The sequence below is a fragment of the Podarcis pityusensis genome (assembly GCF_964106645.2).
Source record: "Podarcis pityusensis genome assembly, chromosome: 3".
Taxonomy (NCBI): Eukaryota; Metazoa; Chordata; class Lepidosauria; order Squamata; family Lacertidae; genus Podarcis; species Podarcis pityusensis.
The window spans coordinates 104,796,499-104,819,945 of NC_138026.1; the positions used below are offsets into that span (position 1 = coordinate 104,796,499).

General features: G+C 45.3%; 2 protein-coding genes across 9 annotated transcripts in view; both read right to left on the bottom strand.

The window, feature by feature from the left end:
* Window positions 1-1,835: 1,835 nt before the first annotated feature.
* Window positions 1,836-15,341, bottom strand: LOC308472923 (heme-binding protein 1-like). Of its 3 annotated transcripts, none has more exons than XM_080998198.1 (6): window positions 15,231-15,341; window positions 10,940-11,103; window positions 8,764-8,849; window positions 3,815-3,956; window positions 3,492-3,675; window positions 1,836-3,195 (listed from the first exon to the last, which is right to left on the bottom strand). In XM_080998198.1, the coding sequence occupies exons 2-6, from the start codon at window positions 11,085-11,087 to the stop codon at window positions 3,021-3,023; spliced, it is 735 nt and encodes a 244-aa protein (XP_080854324.1). In that variant the 5' UTR covers window positions 11,088-11,103; window positions 15,231-15,341; the 3' UTR covers window positions 1,836-3,020. The 3 variants fall into 3 exon arrangements, with proteins under 3 accessions (XP_080854324.1, XP_080854325.1, XP_080854323.1); XM_080998199.1 differs by lacking the exon at window positions 15,231-15,341 and adding an exon at window positions 11,960-12,100; XM_080998197.1 differs by lacking the exon at window positions 15,231-15,341 and having other exon boundaries at window positions 10,940-11,365.
* Window positions 15,342-17,827: 2,486 nt separating this feature from the next.
* The window catches only part of KLC4 (kinesin light chain 4), a 62,336-nt gene continuing 56,716 nt past the window's right edge, over window positions 17,828-23,447 (bottom strand). For all 6 annotated transcript variants that reach the window (XM_080998159.1, XM_080998161.1, XM_080998160.1 and 3 more), the window contains 3 exons: window positions 21,149-21,273; window positions 19,825-19,882; window positions 17,828-19,001 (listed from right to left, as the gene is read on the bottom strand). In XM_080998159.1, the coding sequence (XP_080854285.1) occupies window positions 18,912-19,001; window positions 19,825-19,882; window positions 21,149-21,273 (273 nt within the window). In that variant the 3' untranslated portion in view covers window positions 17,828-18,911. The remainder of the gene's footprint in view (window positions 19,002-19,824; window positions 19,883-21,148; window positions 21,274-23,447) is intronic.

Consider the following 23,447-nt stretch of genomic DNA (forward strand, 5'->3'; position numbering starts at 1 on the left):
GAAGTGGTGCTGCCATTCATTTCATTTTCTAGGCTACTAAAGTATTGGTTTATTCCACTGAATTGTATGGGATATAACTGCGTAGTCTGTGGCCTCACCTATAGCCTCAGCTACAAACCAACACGAGACCAAAGCAAGGCTCTACATCTTTTTGGCCTAATTTTTCTAGGATAGGTGCAGCATTTCAATTCTTCTGGGGCTTCTCTTAGCCTGCAGGATTTCACATTAACGACTGCCAAAGACCTCAAAGTCCCAGGCCCCTTTCAGGTAACTAGGATGCAGGCAGGACTCTTTGTATTCTACAAATCTATGCAAAATATAGAATTTGGCGCTCAATACAAAATTCAGCATCCCAAGAAGCTTAGTTTTTGCTTTGTATTGGGTTGAGCAAGTTTCTAGCCTTGGCTGCAAAAATACGACACGGGAAGGTGCAATGCAGTGCCTCACAAGTCAGAGGGGGAATTCAGCTTAGCTCTCAAGAGAATTTTCATTACCTTGAAACTTCCCAGAACCAGCAAATTATGCAAAATAGACGCACATTTGCTTTATCTGCATAACAAACAGATTACAGAATTCACCTTTTCTTGACACAGAACTTTGATGTTTTGTGTTTGCTTTAAATAAAACAAGCCCTATGGCTACACCATCCAGGCCCATTGATTTTAAAATGTGGAATTAATCCATACAATTTTTATTCAATTCTTAAAACCTGATTGTCTTATTGCTTCTGTCAGGTGCCTGGACTACTGATCTCCTGTTAAGTTTTATCTTCAGATATCAAGATGACAAATACATTTAATGCCTCTGCTTTTGCTGCATCATGTGTTCCTGGGCTTATAACAATTCAGTATGTGTCTCACAATGTCTTTGGTAGCTGTCGTTTCTAATGTGTTTAAAATACCTTGCTTTTTACTATTTGTGCGGGTCTTTGTGTTCCTGTTAGATATTTGATTCATCATCATTTCAACAAAAGCCTACTGTTAGACAAGAGCAGCCTCTGGAGGAAATGATATTATGTTAAAAAAAACCTGACTTACCACTGCAAAAAAGTGGCTTAATCTTCATGTTTTCAAACTTCTAAAACAATTATTTAAAAGGTGAGATCGTTGTCAGTGTTAAGAAGAAGCAATCAAACACCAACCTACAAAATCTGCTTCTTCCACACAAAGGCAACAATAGGATACTTCACAAATTACTCCTGAGTATTACCACTGCTGCACAGTATTGAAGTTAGCTCTGCTGAGGTGATGAAATAATGAACCTGGATAGCCACTCACTCTTTTTTTTCTTCTTCTTTTTCTACTCACTCCAATTAACTTAAAAGGTTATGCTTCCAATGTCAAGGTTATGACTTCCAAATAATAAGGCAATGCACACCCTTCACTGCTGAAAAAAGAAAAAAAGCATTTACAGACGCGCAGCTGAGTGGGAATTTATATTGGTAAGTGGCTATTATATACTGGCCACAGAACATAACTAACAGAAGCATATCATCTTATCCAATTTTCCTTGAAGAGGGAAAGACTTTCAATTTCTCATGGTCAGATCTGATCTCTAATGCAGACGTATTCCCCATTCTTGAGTTGTGGAGAGGCACGGTGGTTATTTAGTGCCTTCCCTGATCACATCAGTTTAAGAAGACAGCATGGTGATAGCCTGCTCCTTTGTATCAAAATGACCTACCTGATTCTGAGCAAGCAGATGTCTTGCATGCCACTTGGATACTCTCTGGGTGTCAGGGTTTTGTGTTGTTTCTGGATCTTCCATCTGAGTGGTGACCCCCATTGGTTACTGGAGTCGAATGTCACGAACGTCAGTAAAATGAGATACACAGAGAGGGTCGGGCTAGATTTTATTTCAGGTTTGCTTTGTGCTACCAGCCTTCTTTGGGAGAGGACAGCAGCATTCATGAGTGTGATACCAACCAGTCAATGCACAACGCAACACACAGCGACAAAAATGCTGCCAGCGACAACTTAACACGTACTATGTGGCCTGCTCAGCTCGCACCAAGCCTGCCTGATTGAGAAACTGGCTCATAGGCAGGAGGTAGCCAGTGGGTGGCATTTATCTCTCTATGTGCTCTTGGGAAAACAGGAGGACTTATAGGCCAGAGATCTCTGCTTCTCAGATCTCCCTTTGAGCCTTAGCCCTTTGGCGGGGATTTCCCATTTGCTCCTGGACAGGTGTTCACATTATTCCAGTCAAGGAAGTCTACAGCTACCTCATCCCAAACTGTGGGAACGGCTCTTCTGCTGTTGGATAACAAAGCTGACTAGCAGCTTCTCGTGCGCATGGCTAAAAGGGATACTCCGAGGCATCAGAAGTGAAACCCTCCTTCTACGAGTAACTTAGTCATAACCTGTGCCCCAGTACATCAGCATTTGCCAGTTATGGGCACGGCTGTAGGCAGTGGTGTTCCGGCCTGCTCTTGCTAGATTCGTTTCAGGATTGATACCTAACCCTTGGAATGTGAGCTGTGGGTTGCACAACAGCTACAATCCCTGATACAATCCCCGAGGAGGGGGAAGGGCCATGGCTCTGTGGTAGCGCAACTGCTTTGCATTCAGAAGGTCCCAGGTTCAATCCCTGGCATCTCCAGGTGGGACCGGGAATGTTTCCCTACCTGAACACCTGAGAAGCCACTGCCGGTCAGCAATGACAATACTGAACTAGATGGACCAATGATCTGACTCAGCATAAGGCAGCTTCCTGTGCTCCTAATGCGCCTTCATCCAAATGTGGCACGGCTGCACTCAGGGCCCACTGAAGCAGACACCCCTTGTTCCTTCCAACGCCAGCTCCATCGAGAACACCACAGCACCCCCTGCAGGAGTAGGGTGGAAACCATCTCGGGGAGATCTGTGCTAGTAACTCCTTGGTTCGCGCAGGGGGGGAAGGAGCACTTCATCTATTCTACAGTGAGTCAGGATGTGCATTCCTCTCCTTCAAAACTGCCATCTAAACCGGATCCAGTCACGGAGGGTGGATTGTAATCTGGTCAGGGATTCAAGGTGCTCTCAGTCTGCTCGCCGGATAAACCAGATCTCATTGCGGCGGTTAGGGACGCCAGGGTTCTGGTACGCAGCCACCAAGTAGGTTTCGCGGAGCACATTGTCTGTGGAGCCCAGCAACTCCCAGAGAAGGTGAATCTCCCGCAGGATTGTTTCTTCTGTGGTGGTCCCATAAAACACCCTTTACACAAGGTGAACAACAAAACAATTGCCCATAAAGATCTAGTGCTGTAACTGTTTCTCTGCTCACCCATCCCTCTATCCTTCACTACATCTTGGAGGGTGGGGAAATTGGAGAGAGCCAGCTTTCTTTCCCGTCTCCATAATGGGATCTCACTTAGCCACTTTCTTCCCTGCCATGCATTCCCTTTCTCCCAGCTAGGATAAGCAAGCTTCCTTCCTTCCTTCCTTCCTTCCTTCCTTTAGAGACCTGTGGCACATAAAACATATTCCTAGCATGCATGAGTCAGGGCCCACCTGGAAATAACCCGAAGTGGTGCTCTCTCTTGTATCTGGATGTCGGGGTCCAAGGGGAGAGGGGGGTTAGGTTGAAATTCTTCAGGGAGGTAATAGGCAGTGATGACTTCTTGAAGCAATTCTGTGCCCTCCTTGTTCAGGTGGATCTCGTTGATCACTGGCACTGTCATCCCCAACTGGCGGCCTAGACAAAAACACACATAGAGACACCAGAGTGAAAGAGGAGGATCTGCAGAAACCCAACTGTGACCTTTCCAGTTCCAGTGGGTCTAGCTGCTGCAGGCTTCCATGTCCCTGCCATGATGACACGTGCTTCCACATACCTAGGGAGTTCTCCTTGCAGATGTACCGTATTAGTTTCATGAAACCCATAGAGATGCTTTGTTCATATTTGGGTTCTCCTCTGGTAATGCATGCCCATTTCCCAGCTGGGTACAGTCGTTCCTCGTACGCTATCTCCTCACACTGAACCAAGAAGGAAAAAGAGTTAGTGAGAGCCAGGCACTCAAACAACACAGGATGGGAATTACGTACTGAATAAAGCTTTGGCACTGGAGGAAAGGGAAGAGTGACTCACAGTCCGTCCTGTGCAAATGAAGTGTTGCATCTCCACTGGCAAATATTAACTTTTTTTAAAAAAGAAAATAGGTTTCTTTAATATTTCAACTTCTTTGCATTTATAACATCAAGTCATCTCAACAACATGAAATCCTTTCCCCCCTCCAATTACCCCAAGCTGCTTAACAAATGAAAGCTGGTACTGTTGCTTATCAAAATATACAAGATAATTGATGTTTTAACTAAATATTAACTAAATTTATATTCCGCTTTTCCTCCAAAAAGCTCAAGGCAGCAGACATTGTTCTCCCCACTTTCTGTTTAGACTAACAACCACCCTGTGAGGTAGGTTAGGCCCAAAGTGAGGTTGTTGGCAGAGTGGGACTTTGAACCAGGTCTCCCCAGCTTTAGTTCAATATTCTACACCACTCTGGTTCTTTGCATGGACTAGCCAAACAGAAAGGCTGATAGCATAGGCCAGATACATCTCAATATTGTTAGGCAAAAACTGGCCGTTACAAAGAGAATATAGATTTCTCCATTGCGACAGGTTGTAACATCTTCCAAGTTTTTTATTTTTTTTAAAGAATCAGCTGCATTAAAGCAAACTCAACACAGCATAAGGTATTAGGATGCTTTTCATTAAGGTAATCATTATTGCTTCTCTAAATCACTACAGATAATTGGGAATTCTTCAAAATATATTCGTCGGGATAATAAACAGTTTATAACAATGTCCTATCTACAGAATATACTTTAATAAAAGGTGTCACTGTTTTAGATAATTGTTCCTGAATTAATAAAAGCATTAACCTGGAGCTCCACAGCATTGAAAAGTTGCTTAAATAGTTATTTTGTCAGTTATCACTAGGGTAGGTTTATTATCCCGGCTGTTACATCTTTTTCTCTTATGCACACTGTAAAAACAGAGCTCGTAACCACAAGTATAACCCTGCCCTAAAGGGTGCAATCTACCCAGGCAAGCTAAACAAAAATTACTAAAGACACAGAAATGAATGATTAATTATTAATGTAAGGGTTTTTAAAATGCAGGAGCCGGTAAGTCTGTATGTTTATATTATAGGAGTCAAGTTTGCTAGCTCAATGGAAAGTGAGAAGGGAGGAAACTCATCAATGCAGGTGGGGAAAGAAAGAAAACAACAACTGCACATCCAACTCCTTTTGGAGCAGAAAAAATATAGAAAGCAAAACAATGTCTTCAGCAGTCCCAGGAACTATCCTGCACATCTTTGGAGCAACAGCTGTATAGACAAATTGCAATGTTTCAGAAGACAGAATATCCAACTTTTCTAAGGCATGCATGCAGTTTTGGGTTGGAACAGGACAGAGAGGGGATGAAGTGACTCTTCCATAAAGCATTTGCATGGAATTATTATGGCTAATGAGAAATGAAGAAGAAAACTACAAAAAAACAACAACAACTTCAGAGACTTTACTTCAGGGAGTAAATGCAGAGACAGTAGCACAATTTAACATGGAAGGCTAGGAGTAGTATAAGTGCATTAAAGCTGATAAATACCACTTTTATTGCCCTTACTTATGGCCATATAAATTCAGTTCAGATGTAATGACAAACCACGATTTGATGCTAGTTTGGGATCTTGGAATGAGGCAAACGTTGGTCTGTGAAATGACAGTTTTTTTGCATTTGGATGAAAACAGGAAACTATGGTTTGACACAAATTAGAAGCTTCTGCTTTTAATCTCACCTTGCGTATGAAGGAATGAGAGAACCAAGAAGGAACACCTACTCATTCTCATAATAATGATTATTGGTTTGTTATTACATCTGAATTGAGTCAAAAGGAATACTGGAAAATTTATTTGTAGGATCTAGGTTACTTGCGGGCGCTTGAGGCCACTTTCCCACCTCTGTGTGTCTGAAAGTCAAGCTGCACTTAAGGAAATGGATGCAGTTTTCTCACTAAAACTGAAAGCTGACCTTGCTTTCTGACTCCATACAAATACAGGTCCAAGGAATCAAACAAAAGACAAGGAAGTGCTTGCAGACTGACAAATATAGACTTACTGCTCCTTCAACAACCAGGGGAAAACAGAAACTACTTAAAAGTAATTTCCCCTCACATTATACTAAAAATAACAGAAGACAATGCAAAAGACCAGGTGGACTGAATTCAATATAGACATCTGTATTGAAGAAACCCAAGGTAGTGCATGCTTTTGATCCTGTTAGTACTGATATGCAGAGGCTGAGCTAACGTTATGACAACAGGAAGATAATACTAGCAAGATGCCCATCGCTGCAATTGGCAGTGGTGGGTGAACAAAAAAGAGGGAGTGTTTGGGAAGGGCACTATGTGAGGGGTAGGCCAGGAGTGGCTAACCTTTCTCAGCTTGAGAAACTCTCTCTGATGACCACATGCCAGCGCACAGGCACACACGCTCGCAAATCAGCAGAAGAGTAGCTTACACAGGCAGGCTGATGCACATACATTCAGGCAGAAGCATATACTCAGCAGAAAGGTGGCCAGGTAATTAAGTACCCATATCCAAGGAACTTGCCCAAAGGCAGCAACCACCACCATGACCATGGGCATTTTCTTCACCCATTTCTTCCTTGCAGCGGAGAAGTTATCTGCTGTGGTGCTTCCTGCACCTTCGCGCCAATGCCCAACAAAAAGCTACATCTCCAACAATATAATGTTGCGATTTTGGGGTTGGGGGAAGTAAGCTGTATGCGAGATCCTTCTGACCCCTGGATCCAACAAGTGTTAAAATATAAACCCTGTGTTGAGGTGATAGCCTGGTGACCGGCTGTTAAGGGAAACAAAGGAAAGAAGCTCTGTGTGAGATGGCAAGTGGGTGAGGCCCCTCTCACAGCTCCTGGTAAGTTAGCAGGACAAAGCTAGAGTTTGGAGTTGAGAGTGAAGTGATGCCACCCAAAAAGAAAAAAGAGAGAGTGAAGTGATTCAACCTAGAGGGAAAGCAGCTAGCTGGAGAGACGAGCCAGAGCAATGCTTGAGAGAATGTTTGATTTCTGTTTGGATCCAAGGGGAGAAACAAGAGCCTTTTGCAGTGTTAATGCTGTGAACTGTGAGCTATCACAGGCTCAGGCTGTATATAAGTGTAAATAAACCATGTATCATAAAGATACCAAAGTCTCCACTGTGCCTCATTTGAAAAGGAGGCATGAACGCTGGGCAAGCACCTGGAACCCTGGGAACTTGGCACACTAATTTTCTAGAGCCAGCAAAGTGCTCTGTTTGCATTCTGTTGTTCTGTGCTTTGGCTGCGCTTGAGAATGATAGTTAGAGATCTGTATCTCTTCATCAGACACTGGCTGTGTACACACTATTAAGCGCATCCAAAACACATTATTTCCCCTGTAGTTTAACCTAGTTTTTACAATTCCCAGCAACCCTTAACAAACTACGGTGCCAAGAATTGTTTGAGGGAAAGAATGTGATTTGAATGTGCTTCAAAGGTGTAGTGTGCAAACAGCCATTGGTGCAAAACTACAGGAAGCTTCTGTTGACCTACTTATGCTAATCACTGTGCCATCACCAGCTGTGATGCGTTCAGCAGAAATCAAGTTATTGTTCCTCTTTGCAGCCTGCCAAGGACATCGCAGGCAGTTTTCAACTAGCACTATTAATAGTGCACCTGGATGCTGAAACATGCAGTCAGGAAGGGATGTTTCTGGGGTGTTTTTACAAGCCCTGGTTCACATGAAATTGCCAAAAAGTTTCTGAAGGCACTTGGGGAAGCACAAAAAAGGCAAACAACAACTGAAACTTTTTAAAGAGGCGGAGGGTGATGTTGAGTGGTGGGGGTGGGGGTTTTAATCACCACTGATTTCCTGCCAAATTGTCAGGAGGTCCCAGTGAGCCATCCCAAAATCTGTGGTAGCCACCCCTGCTATACAGTATGACTGCATCTTACACCCATTTAACTTGCACGATTTCAACCATATGCGGTTGAAGACAGGCCTGCTTGGGGTTATCCAGCTCATAAAAAGCTTTTAAACTCTCTGCCTTGCTTGGGGGGAAAGGCCTGGTCAGAGCACCAGCTCTGGGATGCTTGCTTGAGATGTTGTGGGGCCAGCTGAGTGCCCATGATAACTCATATGAGCATCCCTAGTCTCCCAGAGCCCATGCCTTGAGTGAGACTTGCCCAACAAACACAGCAAAGAGCTTAAAAACTATTTTCATAGTGGGTCCACTTGGGTTACCCAGTGTGAAGAGCTTGTAAGCTCTCTGCCTTGCTTGCTGGGCAAGGCCAGCTCAGCATATGGCTCTGGGATTACAGAGCGTTCTCTCTCATTCCCCATAACCCACTAGCCATGGGGGCAGGGTTGGTTCCAAGGGTTTGGGTATATGTGGTTTCTGTTTATACACAGATCCTTTAGAAGCGACCCACCTGCGTAAGATTTGATCGTACCATATGCACTTACTCAGGAACAAGACAACTGAACTCAATGAGGCCTGCTACTGAGTAGACAAGTATAGAACTCCAGGAGGACAGATTTTGTACAAGTTTAAGGATGGCAAAAACTTGCATTGGAGTGCTGGGAGAGTCACAGGTGCTATTCTGAAGAATGTTGGAGGGGAGAGGGACATATTACATGACATACACTCTTTTCTCCACAATATACCACAAAGCTATGTCGGCCAGGTATATACACATACATTATTTTATTTATGAACAAGTTTGTATATGTGAGAGTGCTCACCTTCTCATGCTGTGATAAAGTAGCGTAGGGCACAGGCTCTCGAGTCTGGTTATGGCGCGCCATTTGCATTATTGGACCTGCCATCTCTAGCAAAACAGAGTCAAGTAGTGGGGAATTCACTTTAAGACTGAAAAATATCTTTAGAAGTTAAAAAAAATCTGTAGAAACCTACATTTTAAAAGCAAGCAACCCTCATTAGTACCTATAGGGTATGCTATAGATCTAAACATGTAAAGAGGAGACATAACAGCATGGAGAGCCACCAGTAATCTAGCTCCCTACTTTCCAGCCAAGGAGGCCTCTCCCTTCTCCAGCTGCCACTACAGGACTATTCAAGAAACATATTGTCCTGCAGGGAGGAGAGAGGTTGATTTTTTTAAAAAATCATCTGCTTCTTGCAGCTTGCCTTGGTTGTTGTATTATATAGTTTCGATTGATGCTGGTTGTTTTAATGGGTGGTATCCAATGCACTTGTTCTGTTCACACAAGGTTTTTTGTTTGTGCAACAGAACACCTCCCCTTATTCTCCCCGCACCCTCCTCAAATCATCTCCAGAAGGCTGGAGGAAATCCCAGAACAGATTTAGGGAGCATGTGCGGAGAAAATCGGGTCTGAAGGGCCCTCCAACCAGTGGTGGAGGAAGTGGGGTGCGATAGGTGCAGGCCGCCCCATGTGTCACCACTGAGGGGGGTGACAAAATGCCGGGCAGCACTCACTGCAGGGCCTGCGCCACACATCTCTCCTGGGAGAGACGCAGTGGCTTGGGCAAGCACAGGTTCCGCCCTGCCCAAATGGTCCGCCAGCTGCCTCCCCCACCCCCAGCTGTAGGGCAGCTGAGTGGGAAGAGGCAGGCAGATTCCAGAGACCCCACGGTCCACCCCACCACTGGGTGCACCGCCCAGACGCCCAAGCAGCTTCGTCCGCCACTCCTCCAACCCTCAGGGTGTTGGGGGTGGGGGTCTGCAAGGGAGAGGAGAGGAAAACACTATTGCACGAGTGGAAGTCTGTTGCACTAGTAGAACAGCAGCACTGGAGACAACCCACAATTTCTGGGGAGAGCCCATGTACACATACAATCTTTTAAGGATAGGGAGAACCTTAGCTCTTTAGCTTAGAGGAGAAACTGGATTTGCACAATGCTGAGTGGCTGGCCCTTGTGTCAATCATGGAGCCGTCTGTTGCTCCTCCTTCCTAGAGTCAGGTTGTGCACAGCACTGATTGGTTCACTTGTCTGTGTCACAAAGCACCCTCCCGTCCTCTACTGCAGCACATTTCAAAATTTAAATAAATTCTTTTAAAAGCCTTTTTTTAAAGCACCAAACAAAGCATTAGAGCAGATAAGCATGACAGCTGCTTAGGACTGCCCACACCAGTTTACTGTGTGCTTTCAACTATTGGCGTTCCCATTTAAATTGCATAGCCCATTAAAACACTACCAATCTCAATGCTTTTCCTCTGTAAATTTGGGTTTACCTGATATGGGGATAATCCATTAAAATTGGGAGAAATTGGGCTCCAAATCACCTCACTTAGGGATGCAGGCTATTTGTTCTGCTCTTTTGGGGTGGGTGGATCAGTCATCACTTTCTGCTATTCACCTTTTCAAGGCTTTCATTTTTTTCCAGCTGTGCTCCTATTTTTCTGGCATGCTCCTGAGTGCTCAAACAAAAACCAAAAAACTGCAAAAGTATGTGATGAGACTTTATAATTGCCTGGCTTTTGCTCACTTCCTTGATTTTTTTTTTTTTTAAAGGTGCACTCACAACTATCTGCAAGTATGGCCTTACTTGTCAAAACAGAAGCAATAAATTAGAAGTTGGGAACAAACAGAAAAGGGAGTGCCTACTGGTATGAACAGGATAGGCTGAAAGGGCTCCTTACATACAAATTCAAATACATGTGGCTATGGACTAATCAGGTCTAATTCAAATGACGGGGGGGAGAGAGAGATTAACAGCTAAATAAAGCTCAAATGTGGACAAGCCCTTGGTGTGTGTGCATGCATGCTAGAAAACAAAAAATGAAATGCGGGAACAGTTTTGAGCTAGAGGCTGTGCATGAGAAGGCAGACGTTCAAAGGCAAGTAGAAGCAGACCTCGCCTTGCAGATTAAAAATCTACCTCCTCCTCTCTTTGGAGGTGCAGCCTAAAATTGCGAATGGAATGCAAATTCATACCTTGGGGGAGAGACACTTGGTGAGTGCTGGCTACTGTCTCCCAATGAGAAAACAGCCTGTTCTGTTCCTCCCCATCCATTGGTTCATCCTCTTCATCAGGGATCTCATCATCCAGTTCATTCAGTTCTTCAAGTGTAATACGAGCCATAGTAACACTGTAGCTCCTGCAGAAAATGCAACAGAAAATTTTATATCTTGAGCAGTTTGAGTAATGATACAACTGCATCTACAGGGGAAGTGCTATTGGCACAGGATAACATTTTCCTGAGTGCTGTTAAGACATTTCCCTTCGCCACAAAGGTTTGGGGCAACATAAAGGTAAAGGTACCCCTGACCATTAGGTCCAGTTGTGACCGACTCTGGGGTTGCGGCGCTCATCTCGCTTTATTGGCCGAGGGAGCAGGTGTACAGCTTCCAGGTCATGTGGCCACTTCTGGCGAACCAGAGCAGCACACGGAAACGCTGTTTACCTTCTCGCCAGAGCGGTACCTATTTATCTACTTGCATTTTGAAGTGCTTTCAAACTGCTAGGTTGGCAGGAGCAGGGACTGAGCAACGGGAGCTCACCCGTCACGGGGATTCGAACCGCCAACCTTCTGATCGGCAAGTCCTAGGCTCTGTGGTTTAACCCACAGCGCCACCCGCAGGCAACATAGGGTTGTATTAAATGAAGTTGTCCTGCCCATCTTCCCATTGACATGCAAATTTATTTATTGGACAGGTTTAAAAAACAAAACAAAATGGGAGCAGTGTGGGGCTAGGGGAGGGAAGTCACAAAAATATGATTTCCCATGTGTGGCCAGTTTTCAGACATACTGATTTTGAAAGTGTTCACATGCAAGTAAGTTACATATGAACTTACGCTGTCTACTCAGGAGTATTTACCATTAATTCCATGAGAATAACTCAAATATTATCAAATTGCAGCCTTTCATTCTCTTATTGAATAGGAAAAGTATTTAAGATTCAATGACCAAAGAAGCCCCCAGTATTCAATATGTGAATAACTTATTTACATACGGCTATCATTCATCTACGTAGATGGTTTATCTTTGAAATGCCTTACATTTCTTTCTGTAATAAATAATAATACTAATTTTATTATTTATACCCGAGCCACTCTAGGCGGCTCCCAACAAAATATTAAAAACACAACAAAACATCAACCATTACGAACTTCCCTGTAGAGGGTTGCCTTCAGATGTCTTCTAAAAGTTGTGTAGTTCCTTCCTTCACATCTGATGGGAGAGCGTTCCACAGGGAGGGCGCCACTTCCGAAAAGGCCCTCTGCCTAGTTCCCTGTAACTTCACTTCTTGCAGTGAGGGAACTGCCAGAAGATCCTCAGCGCTGGACCTCTGTGTCCGGGCTGAATGATGGGGATGGAGATGCTCCTTCAGGTATACAGGCCAAGGCTGTTTATGGCTTCACATGGAGCAATCATATGCATGTTTACTTTGAAATGTTTTGCTGACTGCTGTTCATACTACCAGGTAAGCAAAGGATTTCAACCTTAATGATCCTTAATTTCTTTACATATAAACGTGCAAGCAGCTTCCTAAAGTAGTATTTCATGGGTCTACTCAAGGAACAAGGCATTAATATGCATACAGTGCATAACAATTTCCCATCATTCCATGTCTATTTTACTTGTATGTAGTAAACAATGATAAAAATTTTGAAACTGCTTGGCTAGACTATTATTGCATTCAGCCATTGCTACTAGTTAATTTATGAAATGGACAATGAGGTAGAAAAATAATTATCCGTTTTGGTTTCAAGCCAGTTTCCTAGCGGAGTTTGTATGTACAGTATGTGCTACAGACATACATAAATGAAATATATATTTTCCTTGAATAACTCATCTCATATACAGTAGATGTTATCTGTCATTCACATTGGGTTGCATCAGAACGAGATTATTTGCACTTAGGTACCATTAAAAAATAAATGTTAAAAGTTAAGGTAAAGGTAAAGGAACCCCTGCCTGTACGGTCCAGTCGTGACAGACTCTGGGGTTGGGCGCCCATCTCGCTTAAGAGGCCGGGGGCCAGCGCTGTCCAAAGACACTTCCGGGTCACGTGGCCAGCGTGACGAAGCTGCTCTGGCGAGCCTGCACCAGCGCAGCACACGGAAACGCCGTTTACCTTCCCGCTATAAGGCGGTACCTATTTATCTACTTACACTTAAGGGTGCTTTTGAACTGCTAGGTGGGCAGGAGCTGGGACCGAACAACGGGAGCTCACCCCACCGCGAGGATTCGAACCGCCAACCATACGATCGGCAAGTCCTAGGCGCTGAGGTTTTACCCACAGCGCCACCCGCGTCCCATGTTAAAAGTTAGACATCACTTAAATTCTCATTACTTCAACAGGACTCAAATACAACTACTCTGGCTCCAACCCGTTGTTAGGAATTCTTTAGCATTTATAACTGTACACGTCTCCAAATTATTTTGAAACTTCTACAGCTATTGCCACCTCATCATAAACCATATTTTAAAAACAAATCGCTACTGTGTCATCACAGATTAGTATTTTGTCATCACAATATCCTAACCACAACCAGTCAAAGCAAGGATCCTTGAGGAACCTCCCTTTAGAATTTACTACAGTATTATACCTATTTATTTTTTTAATTCAGATTCTGACCAAGAAAAGGTTACCCTTTCTCTGCTTTGACCCTTAAGATAAGGTTTTCTCCACTTTACTCTGAGCTCCTACATGGTTAGGTACAGCTTCATTAGAAAAGTTATCTTGCCTAATGGTCTGTATAAAACAGTAGGTCAAGATCCACCTTCTGCCCACTCCTGTCTTGAGAGTCAGACAACAGTGCACCATTGAAAGAAATGGAGCAGAGTCACAGTATAGGAAGGTATTAGGCAGAAATACAACTGACACCATATTTTCCCTGCTTTCCATCATCTTCATCATCAATAGGAAGACTCAGGAGATGTAGCTTTCATTGGCAGTCTAGCAATGCAGTGATGGGGAAAACACCTGTTGAATTTCCAGCCATGTGGGAACTACAGGTAAAAATGGGACGTTTGTTTTTTTTAACTGACACACCATCAAAAGGGCAGACTGTTCTGTCAAGATAGGGGGACTGGAACTGGAGATGGGTGCAGGGTCACAAAGCCTGAGGTGCAAGTAGGTGGGTTGTACTGATTGGGATATGGAGCATAAAAAGATGGGGGTTGGGAAGACATGCAAGAGAGCTTCTCTTGGGCAACAGCTGAAGTCTATGCAGGTGTATATGTTGAGGACACAGTGTTTTCTTTTCTTTTAAAATATTTTTAAATTCATATTGCATTGTGACACTATGCAGCAAAAACCATTAGACATCTAATATCCTTGATTGCATGCAAAAAAACAACACAATCCCAAATAAAATAAGGAAAAAATAAAACCAACAAGGAAATGACCTACAGACAGGGGGGACAGAGTAACAAAAGCACTATAATACCATGAATGAATTAAAGGAAAAGCACTGTCATTTACTTTGGTGTTTCAGAAACACATAAAAGGCCCACCTCTCAATAAATTTGTTTCCTTAGAATCATAAAATTGCATAGGGACCACAAGCATCATCTAGCCCAACCCCTTGACTTAGTATTGCGTTTCTCTCCTACGAAGCTTTTTGCAGTGTGTTTTCTGGCAGCTTTTAAAAACCCTCTTTGTGTTATTGCATTGCTGATTACCTTTCTTATTATCATTCTTTTTTTATATATCTCGCCTTCCCCCCCCCAGACTTAAGGCTCAGCTAAAAAAGAAAAGCGGGGGAAGAAACTAAAAAACAACCCGTCACTAAAAAGCAACCGAATACTAATAACGTTGAAAAAACAGCGCCACGGTACACTCGCATTCGCAATTTCCTCCACTCCGTGTTTCGAACTCGGGAGCGTCTGAACAATTCAAGGAAGCCAACGAAGGAGTGCATAATAATATATGAACGAAGGAAGGAGGCGAAAGAAGCCGCTCCTGAGGGGCTCCAGGTGAGACCCGGGGGCGGGGGCTGCTCTCCTTCGAGTCACAGGTAACAGGAGCCCAGGCGGGCCTCCCAGGTAACGGTGAGGGGACGGAGGGCGGAGGCAACTGCCACCCTCAGGGACGGCAGCCAGACGGTGGGAGGGGGAGAACCTGACCCTCAAACTCCGCCCCCGCCCAAACCGCCAATCCCCTTCAGGGGAAGAAGCGCGCGCAGCTCCCAAGCCAGGAATAGAGGAGGGGGTCTCGGGCCCACTCCCCTGTTGGGTTGGGTAAAGGGAGAAGGAAAAGGGGGCGAAGCCCTTACCTGTCACTTCCTGCGTTCTCCGGTCGACCCCGGAAGCGATTCCTGCCCGCCGAATGAAAAAGAGGCGGGAGGCCGAGCGCGAGTCGGCACGCTGTGTGGGGCGGAGGTAGGAGGAAGGGAAGGGCAAAGCGGCGGGGCTCCGGTGACGTCACCGAGTCGGCTTTTCCACCAACTCCTCCTTCTTCTCCTCCCAACCGCACAACTTCCAAAGGGGAAAGGTCTTAGGAAATCCAACCGAGATTTCCGGTTTCCATTTGCAGCGGGTGGAAGGCGGGGCAATGTTCGTGCGGGGCAAAGGCGGCGGAATCATAGAATGGTTAGGAGAGGTACCCCCAAAGGTCCTCTAGTCCAACCCCTTGCAAGAAGCAGCGGAACGGTTGTTTAAATAATGCATGTGTTTTTTATTTCTTTATTAAGTCAGGTGCGGGAACGTGGGGAAGCCGAGTCGTACCATTGGTCCGTGGGCATTTCAGTCTTGTCGAAAGGCTCGGCAGGGCTTTCAAGCGAGGATTCCTCCCAGCCCCGCCTGGAGATGTGGGAATCGAACCCGAGACATTCTACACGCAACACAGGTGCTTTACTAGTGAACCACGCAGGGCTCCCGGGTGTATGTGTGTCTTTCGTTTCTCCTTGCAGTTATTTGAAGTAAGCGCCGCATCCGTCTCGGAAAGCGGCACAAATGACACCAGTCAGTGATGTTTCCCACGTGCAACTGACACGCGTCCCGTCGGGCTCCAGTGTTCGTTTTCCAGTGCTTCGCGACGAGTAGAACATTCGGTTGAGATACAGCAAGAACGGCATTGCCTACTGCTTTTCTACCTGTTGCCCACACCTTGAAAGCCGCAGTACTGCATTTAGGTGCGCCCTTCTTTTGCCCTACCTACTATGAAAGCACATTTCTCCATGAAAAAATAATCATGATGTGGTATCTACTGCCACAGCTTTTGGTTACAAGATAAATGCAGGTATTCAGTGGGTAACATTACAGAGGTACAGCAGTTGGGAAGGCTACACCTGCACCTGTCTACCATACTGGAAAGCCCCTTTTAAAGGCTAAAAGAAACATAGAATTGTGGAGTTGGAAGGAGTTCCAAGAACCATTTAGTCCAACCCACGTTGTTGTTTTTTGGTGGAGTGGGGGGAGTGCAGAATCGTTATCGCTCAGCAGGATTGTACCTCAATGCATGAAGAGTGGGTTTTGCGATTAGCTCAGCCTTGAGTGTCTCCAGTTCAAAAGAGTTCTTGTGCAGTTATGGAATGCTCTCTCCAACCTTGCCATTGTTTCCGTAAGGTCATTTTTGTTTTCCTAGCCATTAGGGCAATACCATATTGTACTGGTAGGTCTGTTTCTAATATGTTTTAAGTCGTATCATTGTACCTTTTGGTCGACTTCTCTAAGTAGAGAGCAATGCATAAATTTTATAAGCATAAATCTACTGCATGCTGCTGGTGGGTCAGAACCTTGCCCCCCCCACCCCATGGGCCAAGTTGAGCAGGGGTGAGTGAGGCTGCCCACCTGCCAATCATTTTATATTACCATAGCATCAGGTGATCTGTTTTTGCTTGCGTGGTTTGAAATTAAACTGTGTGAGATCAATTGACTGCTGGTGCTTCAAAGCGCCATGTATGGCATTCTGCAAGCACCAATACTAGGCTGATTTATATATTTTTAACATTTATGTACACCCCTTAACTAAAAAACCACAGTGCTTTCAAAGAGGCATGTATGGCTCTGTATAAGCATCAACTATAAGCTGCATTGGGACGCGGGTGGCGCTGTAGGTTAAAACCACAGAGCCTAGGACTTGCCGATCAGAAGGTTGGCAGTTCGAATCCCTGCGACGGGGTGAGCTCCCGTTGCTCGGTCCTAGCTCTTGCCAAGCTAGCAGTTCGAAAGCACTCCAAAGTGCAAATAGATAAATAGGTACCTTCTGGCGGGAAGTTAAACGGCGTTTCCGTGCACTGCTCTGGTTCGCCAGAAGCGGCTTAGTCATGCTGGCCACATGACCCGGAAGCTGTACGCCAGCTCCCTCGGCCAATAAAGCGAGATGAGCGCCACAACCCCAGAGTCGGTCACGACTGGACCTAATGGTCAGGGGTCCCTTTACCTTTACCTATAAGCTGCGTTAGATTCCATACAAGCCCTGGGCTTTGCAGGTGCTGCTGATCAGTGGTGCCTCCAAACCCCTTTTTGACCTAGCCATGTCTTCACTTGCCCCATACCTGACATCAGATGTCAGGCAGGTGGGTGTGACTTGCTTCAAAATGGCTTTGCAGGTCAAATAGGCCTGGTTTCCCCACCCATCCTAGAGAGCTGCTGCCAGCACTGTGCCAAGATGAACTAACGGTCTGACTTGGTGTAAGAAACCTTTGTGCATTCAAACCACACTATTTTATTTTGAATAAGAGGCGAGGTGATGTGCTCGTTTAACACCCCGCCCCCGGTAACATTGCTGTCGCTATACAACAATGCATGCTCATTTCTGAGAGACAGCTGCTCTCTCCCTAGTTTCATTGCCACTGTCGTCATGCGTGGCAGACGTAAAACCCAAGAAGTGTTTCGACAGCAAGATCTGCTCTGGAGACGCTTGGCAAAATGGCTTCTGTGATCGTTTTTAATTATTAAATTAAAACAACAACAATCGGAAGTAAATCACGGGTAGTAACACAGGGCTAGTGGCAGGTTCTCCCTGCAGTTATTTCCATTGCTTTGCACTACAGTGGCTCATGCTAAGGCAGACACAGGCAATGCCAGAGGCTAGAGTGGGAACAAGACTTGTGGAGTGTATACATACCGAATCTCTGTGAAGTCGATGCCTATCTCTTTGTGTCCTTTTAAGTAAGCGGGCCGAGTGTGTGTATGGACTAGATGGATGGGTGGGTGGGTGATACAGAGAGAGGAGGTGATTCCAGCCCTGCCCACTGCTGTCATGAGGCCCACAAGAGACCTGAATAAATGCAGCCCTCGAGGGAGCAAAGAGGTTTCCCACCTCTGCTTTGGTTAGGCAAAGTTAATCCCCCACAAAATTGGCTAACTAGCCATCGTATTTCTATGTCCCTTCCTGTCTGCTGCTGCAGTACAACCCCCCAGACACAAGAATACTCATTTGGCAAGAGCCTAGCCCTAGAAGGCTGCCGGGGGGGGGGTGATGGGGGAGATATACTGTGCAAAAATAGATGGTACTGGGGACTATTGGGGTCAGGCACCGAAGGAATGAGCAAGCCAGCTTGAGAGCATGGACGAGAGAGCTTCTCTCAGCAATGCTATCTGGTGGAAAGGATGCGCACTAAGGAAGAGGCTGAGACTTTGTGCCCAAAGTTCAGCAAGGCAGCGGGTCAAGGAAGAGATACTGGAACTCGATTCTGTGCAATCGGTAAAACACAGCTTGCAAACATGGGGGTGGATGCATTCACCAAAGCTGCTATTCCACAGCTGGTGAAGGAGGGAGCTCCCCTTTCCAGTCTGGCAACGGTCCCGTGTGGGTTGGTGTTTTCCAATGACAGGACACACTTCTCTTCCACTGTAGTGATATCAACACGAGAGGCAATAATGAGGATTCTAACATGTGAGGACGTTACAGATGAAGTATCCAAAACAGCAATCAGCTTGAGATGGAAGTATCGGTATGGTGAAGCAGTCAACATTTGAGACGGGGTGCGGCGATCAATAATGTGGTAGGTTCAGTTAGAGGTGACCAAGGAGGTGTGAGAAGGGAGATCCACACTGCTTGCACTGAGGCCTCTGCTCTCAGCCCGAAGACCCTGGGAATCCTAAAAAAAAAAATAAACCCAGATTCACTTACATATTCCAATCTTGTATTCATTAAGATCAAGAGCTTGTGTTAAAGCATGAAAAGTAACCAGCAAGTGTTCAGATTTCTCTCAATACAGCACAAGCATGTTAGCCCTGAGAGATGCAATCTGCACCACTTCTGTTGCAGAAGTGATAATTAAGGCACCCCACAGTGATGATTCAGAAGTTAAGAGGGGAAAATCCTTGCCTCACACTTGATTTCCAGCTTACCCAGGGGAACTTCTCAAATGCTACAGCAGCAAATACTTCAGACACATGCATACTTCCAGATCTGTGACCTGGCTTGCATGTAATGCTAAGCCAAACCATGGCTTGACATGAACATGTGAGTGTGTGGACTCCCAGAGAGAAGAATGCTCCCACTTTGCTCCTCCTCCAGTCCTGCTGCTGTGAGGACAAAGCATGAGCTCAGGTTCGGATGATGCACTAAACCAAGCCATGGTTTACTTCTCAGCAGCAGCATGGCCGGAAGAGCAAAGTGGCCTAGATCTGTTCCATGGGAGCTTGCATGACTGATGAGCCAAAGTTTGGCTTAGAATTAGGTGTGAACTGAACCACTATGTTTCTTCCTGCACTTAATCCAGACTATGTCCCTTCCAGTGGTGATACCCAATACCCACGGGGAACTTACACATTCTGACAGGTTATACTTTTCACCTTAGCTGATCTAACTCTCTTTCCCTGCACCTGAATTTTTTTTTGTCCATTTGCAGTGACAGAAGGAGTGAAAATAACCTGCAGCTAATGCTGTTTTGGGAACATAGCAAATGGTGCTCTCACCTGGAAGGAATCCTCACTGGATTTATTCAGGTAGTTCAGTGATGCTGCCCGTTTCATGCTAAAAAGAAAGAAAGAAAAAGATGTTTCCATAGCACTGGCTCCAGGCATGCTCTTTTCATTGATCTGGGAATATTTTGGGCAAGAAAGCTTGACTAAACTTTTTCCACTCTATGGCAGAGAATATCCCTTTGCCACATATCAAATTAGATATCAGTGTCCTCAACATGCTGATGATACCCAGCTCTTTGTAACAACTGACTCAGGAGATGCTGTGCAAGCCCTAGCCCAGTGCCTGGACTCAGCAGTGGGCTGGATGAGTGCCAAAAACTGAGTCTGAACTCTTCCAAGATGGAGGCACTATGGGTGAGCGGTTCCTGAGTCTGCTAAATTGGAAAGGTTCCTACTTTGGGTGGGGTCAGTCAACTCTGGAAAAGCTAGGTTTGGAGTTTGGGGGGGGGCACTCCTGGATCAATCTCTATCAATAAAGGCTCAAAGTGACCTCTGTAGCTAGAGGTGCCCTTTACCAGCTTCCTTTCTCAGATGAAAGGAAGTTTGGAAAAGATACTTTTCTCATGTGACATAAAGTGTCTTTCATCAAGGGTAATGCAAGGTGGTAAAGGTAAAGGGACCCCTGACCATTAAGTCCAGTCGTGACCGACTCTGGGGTTGCAGCACTCATCTTACTTTATTGGCCGAGGGAGCCAGCGTACAGCTTCCGGGTCATGTGGCCAGCATGACTAAGCCGATTCTGGCGAACCAGAGCAGCGTAAAGAAACGCCGTTTACCTTCCCACCGGAGCGGTACCTATTTATCTACTTGCACTTTGACGCGCTTTCAAACTGCTAGGTTGGCAGGAGCAGGGACCGAGCAATGGGAGTTCACCCCATCGCAGAGATTCGAACCGCGACCTTCTGATCGGCAAGTCCTAGGCTCTGTGGTTTAACCCACAGCACCACTCACGTCCCATGTAAGGTGGTACAGACAATAAAAATGACTGGAGGTGGTTCAGATGAACATTTCCAAGCCTGGGACAAAGTCTCAGCCTTGCATGCTCCCTCCTCATGCACAGTGATTCTCCTCCTCCTCTCCTGAGGCAATCCACAGTTTACCATTCAATCCTAACCAGCAAACTATGGTACAGCCAATTATTTTTTTTAAAGGTCTTTAAGAAAGCAGGGTGCAGGTCTAGAGATAGCAGCTAGCTAGATGCAACAGCCACAACAAGTTTATCTTACCGCGGATTTTTGTTTCCTGCTCTGAGATCCTTTTACAAAAAAGGGCACAGTACAAATGCTTTAAGCAAACAAATATGCAAGCCTCTTACTTGGTGTTCCTTGGCTCCAGCGGGCCATTCCCCTGCAGTTTCTTGACCAGCATTTCACTGCTTCTCCTGATTACATCCCGAATCTTCCCTAGAGAACCGCTGCGTCGAAGGGCACCAGTGCCATCCTGGACAGGAAGACAACAAATGGCAATAACTGGTGAGATGGCGTGTGAACCGTGATTCGTCCAGAGAGCAGAAGGAAACGGCTCCATGCGATTTGGAGTCAGAACTTAACAGCAACCTGTTAGTATGGAGGTAGAGGATCTCTCCCTTTTCCTGTCTGGCAACAATAACTGCCAGTATTAAATGGGCTGGTGGCCTACACCAAAAGAAGCCTATGTAAATGCACATCAGATTTGGAGGTATTAGATACAATGGAACCTTGGTTCTTAAAGGGCTTAGTTGACAAACAAATCGGCTCTGGAATGCTGAAAACCCGGAAGTAAGTGTTCCGGTTTTCGAACATTTTTCAGAAGTCGAACGTCCAACGTGGCTTCTGCTTGAGTGTAGGAAGCTCCTGCAGCCAATCGGAAGCCGCGCCTTGTTTTTCGAACGGTTTCGGGAGTCGAACAGACTTCCAGAACAGATTAAGTTCGAGAACCAAGGTACATTGTAAAGCAGAGGTAAAGCACTCTAATTCCAATCAGCTCCAGCCAGCACAGACCATAGTCAGGGTTGACAGGAGTAACAGGGCCACACGTTTCCTATCTCTGATTTGAAGAAAAGTGTGGTAGAGGTTTTCTGGGACTGTACCAACTTCAGGTTGCAATTGGGGGCTGCACAATTGTGAAATGGGGAGAAAAGTAGTAAAAGATTTGGTCTGTTCTTTCCCTTTACATCCTATTCTATGTTTCCACCCGCTGGGGGATAAATTGATTTCCCCACCAGCAACCTGTACAGCACAGTCCCCAAAAAGCTGGGTGTGTAAAACTGAACTTCACTTGCATACTGAAGAACACACTCTTTTTAAGAGCGTTCCTTCTTCTCAACAGACAAACGCATCATTTGCACACAAGAGAGGCTGGCATATGCTCTCGCTGCCATGAATCCACGCCTAGATAAACACAAACAATGGGCATGGCCCACATATAGGCCTGGGAACAAACGGAAAAGCAGTGTGTGTCTTGTGCGTGAGTGAGAGACATTTATTGAAGTTATGGCTGAGTTGCAAAAATTAACATGGGCATTGTTTGCCGTGACCACCCAGCTACCACAGCATCACTAAGTCCTCACAGCCATGCATATCCGCTGTGTGAGCAAGAAATTACGCCCACCGCTGCTCTCAGTTTCTCTCATGCAAAACAGATTCAGTGATGGGAACGGTCACCAAAATAAATGTTACCTAGAAGGCCTTATTCTGGAATGGTATGTTACTTAAAACAGAATTGTTGTTACGGCTGTTATGATTTACTACCTGCCCTTCAGCCTAACGCGTCCCGGGGCAGGTTACAATTAAAACACAACATTACTATTAAAACACAGTATTACATACACACACAATCACCATATAGACCACATCTCTAATGTGAGCACTTTGTGCCAGGAAAGTTGGTCACTCAGAACACACACACATGTAGAAAAAGGAACACACACATACACAGAGAGGGGATTTCAAAGACACTGGAGGGAGTACAGTAAAGTTTAGATTGTCACATGCTCAGAAGCGACAGTTCTCCTCCTATGCAGCTAGAACTATGAAGCCACATTCTTGAAGAGGTTGTCATGCAGGAAATAGGTGTGTGTTGCACCCTGAAGGAAGACTATCAGAAGAGGCGTGCCGGAGCACACTAACAGTCTATCTAGTCTGTTTTCCATAAAGGCTAATGAAATGTTTCCGTAAGGCAGGACACTGTGATTTATTACCATGGGGGGGGAGGGCAAGAGACTGTTGCCTGCCATTTTCCTTTTACCCTATGGGCAATCGGCACTGTCAAAAATGACACCACCAAATCATACTTGCTGCATGCAAAGATCCAGGCAAACAAACATCTCTACATTTTCACTCCTGTGTGAGTCAAGTTTACTTTTCTCTTCGGTGAAAGTTTGTGACTCACTGAAATCCAAACTTCAAACCAGATACCCTGGTTCAGCAAGAAGCTGCAGGATATGAATAGCCTTGATCTAGATCACTGGTGTGGCCATGTGGCTGGAAGATTCAAGGACGAAGAAACATTTGAACTTTTCAGTCTAGTATAGTGTAGTACAGTATAGTAACATTTTATTTATTTGCTTAGTTTGCAGAATACGGATAGACATCTTTTCAAAGTCAAGCACTGCTAGTTGTTGTTTCTGTTTGTAT

Excerpts from the sequence above, each read along its gene's own strand:
- LOC308472923 (XM_080998197.1), bottom strand. The coding sequence starts at position 11,165 with ATGCAGTTGTATCATTACTCAAACTGCTCAAGATATAAAATTTTCTGT. Across the intron at positions 3,957-8,763 it reads CTTTATCACAGCATGAGAAG|TGTGAGGAGATAGCGTACGA; the intron begins GTGAGCACTCTC and ends TTCTTGGTTCAG. Across the intron at positions 3,676-3,814 it reads CTGCAAGGAGAACTCCCTAG|GCCGCCAGTTGGGGATGACA; the intron begins GTATGTGGAAGC and ends GTTTTTGTCTAG.